Consider the following 14,609-nt stretch of genomic DNA (forward strand, 5'->3'; position numbering starts at 1 on the left):
CAGTGAACTAACAAGAGCTCCGTAAAGTTGGGGCAAGAAAAAATCGCAGGTGATCATTAACAGTAACTTAGAGAGAGAGAGAGAAGAGAGAGGAGAGAGAGAGAGAGAGAGAGAGAGAGAGAGAGAGAGAGAGAGAGAAGAGAGAGAGAGAGAAGAGAGGAGAGAGAGAGAGAGAGAGAGGAGAGAGAGAGAGAGAGCATGGAGTGTAAACATGTTGATTTTAACCAGTTTCATCCTATCTCGCTTAATATACTAAGAAATCTCTGGACTCAAAACGAAGGGAACGGTTATTACAATGATTACAAATGCTCACTCTTCACAAGCTTAGGTAAGTATACATCTAACAAAAGCCTCGAAAAAATAATAAAGTCGACGAAATTAAGCGTGAAAGAATATTTGAGGTACACTAAACAACAATAACAGCAGGTAGCGGCGTGACATTTAAAGGATAAATGCAGTATAATTATTCGAAAAGTGTGTACATCAGCATCAGTGATTACTGGAGCATACTTGAGGCCTCAGAGGGCGCCCCGTTAACTATACTGCTCCAAGCCTCGGTCACACAAATATTCCATGTACGTTTTTTTTTCCTCATGATTATTCACCTGTTCTTCCTCTTTTTCCTCCTGCTACTCCTCCTCCTCCTCCTCCTCATCATCATCATCATCACCGCCACCACCACCACCTTCGTACCAAACACATCACATAACACAAACAGTCATTGTATGCATTGGTATATCCTTATCTGCCCTCCACACCCTCCTGCTCTCCCTCCTCTTCTTCCTTTTCCTCCACCACCACTTCCACTTCCAGTAACAAAAGACATACAAAAACACACACATGGATAACCAAAAGAGGCAATACAGACACTTAAGGAGGAATATGCATGAGGTTCTCTCACGCCCCTTCTTGAGCAGACCCGACGAGGGCATGACACGAACCCTGCCCGTGTGTGTGTGTGTGTGTGTGTGTGTGTGTGTGTGTGTGTGTGTGTGAAGGAATACAGGGTGGTAATAGATGAGAGAAAGACGAAAGTAGATAGTTAACTTTTTTTTTCTCTAGTTATAAAAGAAGAAAAAAATAAGAAAAATAAAGTGTCAGAGAAGACTAAAGGAAAATGGAAAAGAATGAGGTGAGGTAGAAGTGGAGTGTGAGGAGATGAAAGGCGATAAGTGACGGGAAGAGGAGGAGCGAAAGAGAGAGGAAAAAAAGAGGTGTTGGGTCAGAAAAACAGGAAGATACGGAGGTACGGAAGGAACGGCTAGCGGTACCCTCTATCTGTAATGTACCCTGGTTTGCATGAGTAGAAAAAATAAAAAAAAGTATTACATATTTTCAACGTAACACGAGGCAACACTCATAAACAGGTGAATAAATGAATAAAGAAACATACTATCAGATAACACTACAAAGAAAAAAGATGTATTACTACTACTCCAACAACTACTACTACTATTACTACTACTACTACCACCACCGCCATCACAACACAAAGGCACGAAGCACGACATAAGATGGATGAAATAATTATGCAAACACGAAAATTACAACTTTTTACACGGGTACGACTCCTCCCCCGAATTCTCCCCGCCCACCAGCACCCGGGCCCGAGACCACTACTCCCCCCACAGCGGCGTGACATTCCCCGTGGACTGAGAAACAACCCCAACAACCCTTATTCTCCCTAGCACACCCTGACAACTAACGTACCCTGACACTCCCTGACACCCTGCCCTCCCACGACACCTTTATCACCCTAACACACCCTAACACACCCTGGTTATCCCACAACACACACTGAACACTCAAAACACACCCTGAATATTCCCATCACACTCTAACAATCCCCAACACACCCTAATCACCCCATAACAAACTCTGACAAAGCCCAAACACACCCTGCGCCATTACACCCTGACTACCCGAAAGAACAGTGACCTAACAGCAAGAAACCCTGTCAGAACCCGGGCTAGGGTGAGGCACGGGGCGATGGAGGGAGGCAGCAAGGATGAGAGGGATGGAAGGAAGAGTTGGTGGTGAAGTTCAAGGCAACTCAAGGGCGTTAAGGAGGAGGAGGACGAGGAGGAGGAAGATGCAAATTATAAGGAACCTTCTCACCTCAGAAAGAGAAACACACATGAAAAGAAAAGGAAACAACAAACGTGCTAAAGAATAAAAACGAAGACACAAAAATAAACAAAATACGCAGGATGACAAAAGAAATAACAAAGCGGGGAGGGAAAATTATACATTCACACACACACACACACACACACACACACACACACACACACACACACACACACACACATCCATTTCATTTCTTTGTCTCTCTGTGTTCCACTCACTTGAGGTTTTTATTATTTTTGTATTTTTTGCCTCCAAATTATACCTTCCTTTCATTAGCTGACCGGATGACAGGACGCAGATGGGTAATTGCAGGAGGAGGAGGAGAAGGAGGAGGAGGAGGAGGAGGAGGAGGAGGAGGAGGAGGAGGAGGAGGAGGAAGAGGAGGAGGAGGAGTTGTACGACCTTCAGAAGGCCGTGAGTAAGCTTATACCGCGTCTTCCACCACCACCACCAGTCTTCCCCCACCCCCACCACCACCACCACCACCACCCTCCACCCACCGATACCTCCACCCTCACCACCCCCACAGCCATCACCAACGGTCTTCCCTTCTATTACCACTACCACCACCCACTGAGATGACTAGCTTTACCCTTCAACCCCCCCACCACCACCACCACTACCACCATCACTACCCACCTGCTCCTACACGCCCACAACAGCCACCCACCGAGTCCTGTACTTCTCCCCTACCATCACTACCACCACTGCCTCCCTCCTCCACCTCCACCAGAACCAGCACCGGCCAGTGACTTCACCCACACCACGACCAACAACAGCAACACCACCACCACCACTTATATCTCGTAAATGCAAACACTAGTACTTAACAACAGCAGCAGCAACAACAACAACAATAACAACAACAGGTGGCATACACATTAACTAAAAGCCCGCATACCGAAAAAGAAAAAAAGAAAAAACGTAATGACGAGCAGGAAGAAGAAGAGAAAAAATATACCAAGTAAAAACTGAAATATTAGGCTTTTTCTTCTTTTTTTGTTAAGGGGGGGGTTGAAGGAAAAGAGGTCATATAGGCTGATGATTATGGTGAAGGTAAGACTGAGGAGCAAAGGAAGAAATGACGCAATGGGAGGAGGAGGAGGAGGAGGAGGAGGGGTGAAGTTTGATTTTAGCCAATCAAAAGGAGGCGTCATGTGATCCTTTGACCTCCAATAATTACACACACACACACACACACACACACACACACACACACACACAGACACACACACACACACAGTAGTAGTAGTAGTAGTAGTTCTAGTAGTAACCTTTATAAAATTAGGTATAAAAAAACAGTAAGAGGTATTTCCCTTCCCCCAGCCTTTCCCCTTCCAGCACTACTAAAACCTCCACTCCCTCCCACACATTCCTCTCTCTCTCTCTCTCTCTCTCTCTCTCTCTCTCTCTCTCTCTCTCTCTCTCTCTCTCTCTCTCTCTCTCTCTCTCTCTCTCGGTCCTAAATACCCATTACCATTATCTCTATTTTCATCTTTCTTTTTTTTTCTGTTTTTGTTGGTGTATTTTTCTTTTCACAATATTATATCAAGTATTACTCTCTCTCTCTCTCTCTCTCTCTCTCTCTCTCTCTCTCTCTCTCTCTCTCTCTCTCTCTCTCTCTCTCTCTCTCTCTCTCAACCTTTTACTTCTTTTCCACTGTCTCGCGTCAGATTACAGTTCTCCTCCTCCTCCTCTTCTTTTTCCTCCTCCTCCTCCTCCTCCTCCTCCTCCTCCTCCTCTTCCCGACACACCTGTCCCCACCTCCAACCTTGCACTCGACCTTCACCCCCCTATCCCCATCTCTCCTCCTCCTCCTCCTCCTCGTAGTCTTCTCCTCTCACGTTCCCTTGCCCTCCCTGACTCCCTCCACAGCAAAATTCACTCCAGTCTCCTCGTCCTTCCCTCCGTCCTTCATCCCTCCTCTCCTCTCCCCACGTTTAGTCCATTACCAAACTCTCCTCCCTCCTATCCCTCCCTTTTCCTTCACCTTCAGCTATCCTTCTCTCTCTCTCCTTCGTCCTTCGGCTCTCCTTTTCTCCTCCTCCCTCCCTTCGTCCTTCATCTTCAGCTCTCCTCCTCGTCCTTCCTTTAGCTCTCCTACTTATTCGTCCTTCACCTTCAGCTCTCCTCCTCGCATTGTTCGACCTTCAACTGTCTTCTCCTCGCTCTCTCCCTCCCTCATTCCTTCACTTTCGTCCCGCTTCACTCCTTCACCTTCCTCCCTCATTCCTTCACTTTCATCTCCCCACCACTCCTTCATCTTTCTTTACTCCCTCCCTTCATTCCTGTTGCGTCATTCTTCTGTCATCCTGCTTCTAATGTTAACCGTTCATCACTTTCCTTCGCTGCTCCCACCCTTCTCTCCTTTCCTTCGTCCTTGCATCTTCATCTTCCCCCTCCTCCTAATCCTGTTGCTGCTCCTCTTCCTCCTAATCTTTCATTCCATTAGTCGCGTCGCAGGAACGTGTCAAGAGTATTCATCATATCTACTCGCTTGTCATATCGACCTTCGCAAAGTGCAGCCGTCCATTAGTCTGTTACGGTACACCTATAATACTCTCGATCCATCAACTATGTGATAGGACAGGGGCTTCCTTCATCACTTTGTGCGGCATTATGAGTGTTTCTGTGATTGATTGAGTGAGCTGAGGTGCCACAAAAGTAACGTGATTAGGTGGAGTTCTTATTTCTCTCTCTCTCTCTCTCTCTCTCTCTCTCTTGCAAACCGTGTGTCAGAAGGAAAGGACAAGAAAAGGGACTTCTTCATAGTTTTTAAGTTCGCCAACAGACTAAAAACAGAAGGAAGCGTCGTCCAGAGGGCAAATAACCCAATTATTCGTTAATGAGCTTCATGTTCGAGGCATTTCTTGGAAGGGAACAAGCGATGGGAAGCTTTCGTCTTTTTTAATACACTACGTTTCTCGCTGTTAATTGGTGTAGCTTATCACAAACATCTCGTAAGCACCTAAGACCCGCAATTGTTTAGTCTCTTGTGTTTCTTAATGTTACGTAGACTCTCCACACTGCGCATCCACCCAACCTATGCACAGTACATTGGCGAGTATTCAGAAACGCTTTGCTGTCTCACCACGACTATTCTCAAAGGCCACAGAAATGATTAGCCGGGTTCTCAATAGTGTTTATCCTATTAATCACGTAAAAATCTTATTAATCTGTCACTAGAATCGTAAAACCACCCTTAAGAATATGTGTAACTTCAATTAAAGACTATTGAAAATAACTGAGGTGCGAGCATGTGTTACTGAATTATGGTCAATTACAGCACTCTGCCCCACCCCTCCCCCCAAAAAAAAACTTACCTTCCCAAACAAGCAATATTACGAGTACACCTTTCTTTTATATATATATATATATATATATATATATATATATATATATATATATATATATATATATATATATATATATATATATATACACAGGTAGTTTTCTTTAATATCACAGCGTAGAGTAATGTAATCAAAACAACCAAACAAGGACCTGCTGTTTGCTGTCCTTTGTAATCTTTGAAATTAAACCGACCTTCATTTTGGACTCTTTTTGCTGACCAACTTATTATTCTATTTTAATTTATTTTTTAGAAGGATTTTTTTTTCCTTTAGTGTCCTTGGTCGACCTGCTACAAACAAAAAAAAACTGGCCTTCATTTTCTACTTTTTTCTCTGATTATTACCTGTTTTTCAGGAGCAATACTATTTTTTCCTTAGTGTCCTTGCTCAACCTCCTTCAAGCATAGAGATAAAAAAAACAAATCCCTAACACTAAGAAAAACAAAAGAAAACCGCCATCTACCGGCATCTGTGTGCACTACACTACACTTCACACCTCCTGCATGGGCGTCGTGACCTCAGGGAGTGCACACTGGTGTTTGACCTCTACGATGCAGCCTCGATCCTCACCCTCCCGCCCCATTCCTCCCTCTCACCCTTACCCACCACTCCCTCCCATCCCTCCCTCACCCTAACCCACCGTTCCCCCACCCATCCCTCCCTCTCCCTTCTCGCCGCCCCCATCCCCCCCTCTTTCCTCTAAACTTGCGTCCCTCCTTACCCCTCCTTGCCCTCCCCCTCCCTCCCAGCCCTCTCCCTCCCATGGCATCTGACCTTCACCTTGCCACGCGGTTATTTCACTCTTGCCTTGTCTTCTTGTCTTCCCTGCAGCATCCTCTCTCTGCCTGTGTGTGTGTGTGTGTGTGTGTGTGTGTGTGTGTGTGTGTGTGTGTGTGTGTGTGTGTGTGTGTGTGTGTGTGTACACAAGGAGGTTTTTGATGTTGAGACAAGTAAGCAACCTCTCTCTCTCTCTCTCTCTCTCTCTCTCTCTCTCTCTCTCTCTCTCTGTTCCATGAAAGTGAGAAGCCTCTGAATCTCGCACAGATGGAGAAGTAAATTAGTCCACTTTTAAAAATACAAGAAATGCTCGTCATGTGCATAATACGGAGCAGTATCTCACTCCTCTCCAAGACGTCGCCAAACTTACCTTAAAGAAAATATAAACCAGAGCAAATCAAGCCTACACGCATCAAACAAAGAAAAAAATAAATAAGTAAACAAATAAAGTTACACCAATGAATAGATAAACAGCATGCATACAAACATACATACAATACAATACTATACAAGCAGAGCAACACTCACCCTTCAGTTCAGTGTTGGTAATGGCATACATATTTATAGCCATGATCTGCAGCAGGTGGCTGGTGGAGAGACGGGGAGGGGAGGCTCTCAGCAACACAGAGAACTCCTGCAGCATATTGAAGCAGCAATCACGGAACCCATCCAGACCCACACCGGAGAACAGCATCCCGTGGCAGTGCAGGTAGCTGGCCAGGAACTGCTTCATCAGCTGTGTGACAAAGAAGACACAATTTTACACTGTTGTTCTTCACTTTTTTTTTATTATGACCCAGTTTGATTTTATGTACTATCTTCACGACCCTGTATGTCCATTCTATTTTATCTTTTTCCCTCTGATATGAAAACTACACAGACACACACATAATTGCATTTCACTTGCTGTTTATCTATCTGTCTACAATGTGATGACCCAATGAACAAGAGCCTGTGACCAAGTAAAGGGTACCGATGCACACTAAAGAACACTGCTTTACACCACAACCACAGCTAAGTATTAAGAACAATGAGCACCAATGCAAAAAGCAGAACCATACTGACACAGGAGCAAACAGCAACACAGCCACAGTGGAATTATAACAGCACCACATTCACAGCAAATCTAATGCTCTTCAAACACAGCCACACTTAAGATTAATAACATTTAGTCTCACATCTGCAGCAATCTCTACTGTGACATCTGAGGTATTGCTGTTGCTTCACCACAGCTGTTCCAGCATCCCTGGCAACCACACCTGCATCAAAACAAGAATCACTGCAGCACACACACCTGCTCCACTGGCATTTTCTTTAGGTCATCATCCTTGTCACTGCTTTCCTCATTGTTGGAGTGGGACAGTGTCCGGCAGTTGGTGACTCCAGAGTCTGGCCTGATCCACAGCTCCTGCCTCAGACCTTCATGGCTCAGAGACCGGCCCAGGCTGCTCCTTGTGCCTTCAGGATGCGGCTCAGACTGCTGCACTGACACGTACTGTTGAATGGAGAATACTCATATACAGCTTCATACCAACTTTTCTTCCTTTAGATTACAATATATTTTTTCAACAGAATATAATGAGGAAAAAAATGCACTCTGATTATAACATTTTAAGAATGAGATCACACTCAGACAGTTAAGTCTTTAGTGGTAAATACTTGAGGCTTTGCTGGGAAAAATGTAGAAAAATTTATTACCTATTTTATTAGACACCAAATTTTGAGAGATGTACCAACATGACACTGACTCATAGTGCTGAATGGGGAATACTTGCATACAGCTTCACAACTCTTCTTACTTTGGATTATATTTTTTTTTCAGTAAAATGTGAAAAAAAGTGCACTCTGATTACACCATTTTAAGAACGGGATCACACTCACTCTTTAGGGGTAAATACTAGGGGCTCTCTTGGGAAAAAAATATTTACAAAATCTGCTATCTATTTTATTATTGTTGAATTAATGAAATAAAGTTCTATTTAGGAAAATAAGGGAGGTATGAATCCTTTTATTTTTTATTACTGAATAATTTTTGAGGCTTTATTGAGGAAAGATTAATGGGAATATTTATGACATACTTCATCACTGGTGAAAAGAGATATTGTAAGGTCATTAGGAAGGTGCCACTCTCCAGATGCATGTATTTCTGGAAGCATTTTCCTTCATAACCACTCAGTGCTCATAGTGATATACCTGAAACTCCTCATAAATTTTCTATCAAAGAATTGAATGTAGGGACTAAACGTAAAACGAAACCATTTCTATAATCCATTATGGATTATAGAACTGACCAGAGTAGAAGAAATCTTGACAGCTGGAAAGAAAACTGAGACATAGGCTGGATACATAATGTGCATGACAGTAAGAATAATACTAGGGCAGTCAGGGCAGACAGAGAACTAGATGAAGAGACAAAATGAGAGGTTATGCTGACACAGCTTGGAACAGATGGCCAGCCAATAGAGATGAGTGGCAATGGTTGTGGGAGGCCTTTGTCTTGCAGCATGATGATGAGTATGATGAAAAGAGAGACATGACATTTCACTCACCCTCTTCCTGATGTCATCAAACATGGCCACAAGGGCATCTCGGGCAGACATGATGGGGTTGGAGGCTGTGAGGGAGCGGATGTAGTAATAAACAACATCCAGCGGCCGCTTCTGTCAGGGGGAACATACCTCTGAGCAACACTGCATGGCTGGCCTTGGACAACTACAGAGACAACAGCACACCACAATTTTGAGAGATGTACCAATATGACACTAGAGCATGGTGATGACAACTAATCATACACAGCAACACAAACTAGTTTTAAATTCTACGCACGCACGCATGCACGCACGCACACACACACACACACACACACACACACACACACACACACACACACACACACACACACACACACTGCAGGACTGAACCTTGCCTAGGAGGCACTACATACCACCAAGCTCATATAATGTCTTTCAATTTTCAATGTAAAACACTTCCACTTGTCACTGTAACTGTGCCTACCTACATTGTAACCAAAAACTTTTCAATATTAATATGTACATTTTCTGCCTCACAGCTGCTACATAAATAAACCATTTATTAATAATATTATTAATGCATCATATCCTGAGTCTGTAAAGTACACAGACACCCTAGTTATGATCCAACAGTATGTCTGATACCTAAGACTGTTGTGCACATGTTCAACCATTAACTGAAACTGAAATTCATTGAAAATTTTAAAACAGTACCTTTTGAGTAATTTTTGCTGGTTGTATGACATTGAACTCATACATAACTAAAGACGTGCCCACCGGTGACCTATGCTACTCTGTGATAAAGAGTTCCTAACACAGCACAGTGTGGAAACCCCTTCAAGAATATTTGAGATGACTTAAATCTCTTGAGGACCGGCACATTATACAACAAATACATCACCCATTTGCAGAAAGGAAAACATGTAAGTCTTTCAGCCTAACACTCTCACCTGACTGAATGCAATAATAGCCAGCTGGTTGAAGGGTCGGCCATTCCGCGGGTACACCTGGAGAGCCATCTGGTACCACCTGTCACAAATAGACATTTCTTAAGAAAAATATTTATGCATTAACTTGTAAGGAATAGGTACCAGTGAATAAAATGTACATTTCATGAGTCAAATATCACTCAAGACTGACTTAATGACAAACAAAATCAATTAAGATTAGATAAGTTTGAAACATCCAAGACAGATTATTAAAATTTGTAATATCAATACTTCTGAAATGTTGGTGTTTTAGGAATCAAAAGATTTTTCTAGTTTTTAAGTTCTGAAAGTTACAAAACACTCTTAGGCACCCTTTCACATGAAGCCACCAGTGGATGGGACTGGTGGAACCATGTGAACTGCAAGCAAAAAGCAAACACATGCCACCATTGGCAGCAGTTACCTGCCCATGCCATGACAATGGTTGTAAACTATGAGAGGTAACTGGTAGTGGTCAATGGTGAATTCGTGTAAAAGGTCTTAGTGCTGAAGATAAGAAAGACACTGAGCAGTGATCTTTCTTGTAATATATTTTTTCTACACTACCTATGAGTTGGAAGCTAATTTACTACTTTGATGGAAAACCAAAGTAAATATTCTAACTTTCAATCTTTTCTTCCTTCTCCCACTTCATGCACTTACGTAAGCCAGTGTTGTCATATCACTCACTTTTTGGCAATATTGTAGTTTGGTGAAGCATTATACTGCTCCCTGTAGCGTGCCAGATCCCCCAGGGACAGGAGCAGCTTCTGGGCCGAGAGCAGTGCCATCCTCACCCGGCCCCTCACCTCCCCTTCCTCCTCCAGGTAGTCCTCTAAGGTAAAGCCATACTCCCGCTGCAGGGCATCCAGGAGATCTTGGAGGTAGCGCAAGCCCTCCTCCACCAGCATCAGGAGGGTGGCCAGGCTGCGTTCCTTCAAGCTTGCGTCTCGGTTGATGTACTCCCTCAGCTTCTCAATGATGATGTAGTAAAGGCTCTTCCAAAGGCCACCTTCAATGTTTTTCTCCTGGCACAGACGAATATCAGACACAAGGAGTTGCCGATAGCATCCCTGAAGGTGCATTCGTATGTCCATGATGCGTCGGAATTCCACAGGCAGCTGGTTACTGCTGACATAATAACTGATATCCATCTCCCCCTTGCTGATACTGTATAACAGGCTGGGATCCACTTTGGTGCTGCTGCCCTCCATGTGGTACTCACTGACCTGTCCTCCTTGCTGGAAGGATGACCCAGACACACCCTCCCCAGAGCTACCCCAGCTGCCACCCCGCTGTGTCTCACGGCTCACTGGCAAGTCCCGGGCACTGGGCACCACCGCCACTGGCTTACTGGGGTTGTTGGGGTTATACAAGTGCTTCTGTATGACTGTTGATGGGGTGGCAGCCTGACGAGGGACTGTTGGTTCTGGGACAGAAGCCTCTGTACTAGAGGTGGTTGGCAATTGTATTAACCCACCTCTGCGACCAGGGCTATCCACCCTCTGGCGTGGCTCCTCTCCCTCTGAGTGGTGCTTCACCCTCCTGTTCCTCCACGACAGCTTTTCATCCTCCCAAGACTGGAGTCTACCCTTCCCCTCTGGCTGGTTGCACCAAGTCATGTCATGGTCCACTTCCTTCCCCCAATCATCATCAGCATCATGTAGCATCATATCATCCTCACTATCATATTTACTAGAGGCAAACTTTTCTCCATGTAAACTGCCAGATGGTTTGTTGTATCTGGGTGATTTGTTCTTGAGGGTAACTGTTCCTTTCTGAGAGTGGGGTGGTGTTTCCTCTGTCTTTTTACTAATGGGAGGCTCTGAGCCTCCTCGTCCCTGCTGTGGCTTCCCATGCTCACTGGAATTAGACTCACTTTTCTGGGAGAGATGAGTAACTCTCTCATGAGAGTCCCTGTTTGCTGATGCTTCAATCTTAAGTTCCTCTCTAAGGCTGGATGGGAGGTTTCCTGGACTATGAGTTTTGCTATTCCCTCTCTTCTTTCTACTTTCCCTGGCACTTAGGTAGCTCTTGGCTCGTGGTGTCTTCTCATTGTTCTCTTTTCTTGCTGTGCTGACAGGAGAAACCTTACCCTCACTTTTGTTTCCTGTCTTTCCCTTCTCTAGGGACTCCGAAGTACTAATGGAAGTATGATCATCCAGCAAAGTACCTTTTTTATTGTCTGCATGAAGATAATCCTTCGTTTCAACTTGATAATCAGACCAACCTCGACCTTTCTTCTTGGAACTGGGGGACTTTCCCATGTTCTTGCTGCAGACTAGCTGATCCACCTTAGCTGCTAGTTCCTGCACACTTTTTGAGTCACTGTCATACAGTTTTAAGCTTTCAATATCTGGTAGAGTTTCTGAGTCTGCCTTATCCTGGATTTTCTGGGTCCACTTGCTACCCCTTGACTCCTCTTTCTTTGAATAAGGCTGTTCATAATTCCCTTTACTGTTATCTGGCTTGGTTCCTTCAAATTTATCCTTGTTATTGTGCCTTGGACCTCCAGGCTTCCCCTCACCTTCTGCTATCTTTTCACTGGCCCTTCCTCTTGGTTGGTCATTCTGAGGAGTGGTTTCTGTTGTGAGTGAAGGCTTTCCAAAACGTGATTTTTCCCCCTTTGTGTTAGGTTTCTCTGGGCTGGTCTTCTGATCACTCTTGGCATCAACTATTTCTGGTACCCACGCATAATAGTCCTTGTTGTTTTTGTTATTTCTCAGTCGTCCCTGATGAGCTGCTGAACTCTTAATGTGGTGGCTACTTGGCCTCTCAGCAAACTGTTTTTCAGTACTGTGTGGTCTGGCCGCAGCTTCTGTCCCAGGCTGTTTTTCTGGTTTTCCACGCCTCCTTTCTTCTCTTCTCGCAGGCTTTCTTTCATGAGCATTCTTCTCATTCTGTATTACCAAACTTTTGCCAAACAGTCTACCAACAGGATTATCTGGTCTCATTTTTTCACCTGAGCTTTTTTCACTGTGCTCCTGATGCATGTAGTTGGATGTATTAGGGTTCTTCCTCCCACTGGCTCTGTCATCAGTGGTGGCTGATGCAATCCTCTCCTCAGCCTTACTTTCTTTATTCTCTGTGACAGACTTGGGTACTGGGTCTGTCTCTTTACTGTGTCTAGCAGGTTGTGGGTGGCGGTTTTCTTTGGTAGGCCGCATATTACTAGCTATATAGTTGTCAGACTGAGAATGGGAGCGTTCCATTAGCAACTTGCTAGAAGATGGCCTTTCCTCACTTTTAACTGATGAATGTGTAGCCCCAATGCTATTATCACCTTCTTTACTTGGTGAAAGTCTATCAACCTCTTTTACACTTCTCTTGTCCTTCTCCCCACTGTCATCTCCCTTTCCACCTGCACTCTCTTTTGCATTCTTCCTTTCTTTTCTTCCCTTGACAGATGTCCTCCTTGGTATGTCGTTCTTCTGTCTCTCATCACTGGCCTCCACCACAGTGTCAGGCTTTGTGGTGTGGCTCTCTGGACTCTGAGGAGGAAAGTCACTAGAACTGTTGGAGCGAAGGCTGCGGAGAGCACCAGGCCTGTACAATTGAATCTCTGGCTTTTTGCTCCTACGTACTCTGGCCTTCTCTTGTGAGTCTTGTGCTCCTCCCTCACCAATCTCCTGCCCCTCCCTTTGTTCCTGTCCAGTGCTCATTCTGTAATCTGTGAAAAAATGTGGATATTAGTTTAAGAGGCAACAAAACAAACTTCAGTTCAGGAAAAAAATAAATGTTATCCCAATATGCACCTTCTCTTCATAAACTAGCCATCACTTTCCCATATCATGATGATATAATGATAATAACAGACAGTTTATTAGGGGCACTGGTGACAATGAAAAATTCATCTATTAATGGGGAAACTCATCTAGATTTAGACATGCTAACATCATTAACTATAATACAGTTCAATTAAAAAAACCTTGTCCAAGCCATGAACTGAAAGGAATAATGGCACTCCAGAATTAAGTTAATGCAAGTCAAACAAAAGTACTGAATTCCTTAATGATTTATATTACTTGTGAGTCTAAAATACAGTGAAAGCTTGCCATTTACATAATTATACTTTACTTGGTAAAAATACAGAACATTCAAACGTGTATTCAATAATTAAGAATTAGTTTATCTTCACAATATACCAAAATTTAGTAAATTTCACAAAGTAAAAGAAAAAACTCAATAGAATTATTACAACAGGTCCTTATTTAGAAGAAAATTTACAGAACTCATCAACATAATTCACAGCCCCAAAAACCTCATCATCTAAGTACCATAAATTTAATATACTTTCTCTAATAGCTGCACATTTCTTGCCCACACATCCTGCCCTCCAAAAAATTTGTAATTTCTTTAAAAAAAATGTCCATCTATATACCTGACCAGCAATCCCACATGGGCTGGCCCACACACACACTCATACTCTTAATATTCACACTCTTAGCCTCGTTGGTCCCTGAAGAAAAGACATAGTCTTGTGGACCACCGTACTATACCCTATGAACCTAGGCATAGCATGGCTGGCCACATACATACATCTATAGCAAGGAAATAAAAAAAATAAAAAAAATTATCAACATTATTTTTGGTCTCCAAAAATTCCTGCCATATTACCGGATTTTACCATTACATGAAAGGGAGTATATTTACAATCCTAAAAACACCTCTGTTGAATAAGATTTTCCAATAACACTTAGAAATATTAATGAAATTTAAAAAGAAAATTTACAGACAAAAAATCATACTTCTGATATAATATACTTGTCTAACAGCCATACAAGAAATCTCAAGTAAATAGAATAGAAAAAATTTATGAAAAATTCTGGCATTTTTAATGTCCTTATCTA

The 14,609-nt window shown here is 43.3% G+C and overlaps 1 protein-coding gene across 1 annotated transcript in view; it reads right to left on the bottom strand.

The window, feature by feature from the left end:
* Positions 1-14,609, bottom strand: part of LOC135104424 (telomerase-binding protein EST1A-like) — an 86,759-nt gene that overhangs the window by 70,304 nt on the left and 1,846 nt on the right. Inside the window, exons 2-6 of the mRNA XM_064011829.1 lie at positions 10,450-13,429; positions 9,742-9,820; positions 8,810-8,920; positions 7,555-7,755; positions 6,789-6,996 (exon numbers count right to left, since the gene is read on the bottom strand). Of these exons, the coding sequence (XP_063867899.1) occupies positions 6,789-6,996; positions 7,555-7,755; positions 8,810-8,920; positions 9,742-9,820; positions 10,450-13,421 (3,571 nt within the window). The 5' untranslated portion in view covers positions 13,422-13,429. The remainder of the gene's footprint in view (positions 1-6,788; positions 6,997-7,554; positions 7,756-8,809; positions 8,921-9,741; positions 9,821-10,449; positions 13,430-14,609) is intronic.

This window comes from Scylla paramamosain, chromosome 10 (assembly GCF_035594125.1).
Source record: "Scylla paramamosain isolate STU-SP2022 chromosome 10, ASM3559412v1, whole genome shotgun sequence".
NCBI classification, from domain to species: Eukaryota; Metazoa; Arthropoda; class Malacostraca; order Decapoda; family Portunidae; genus Scylla; species Scylla paramamosain.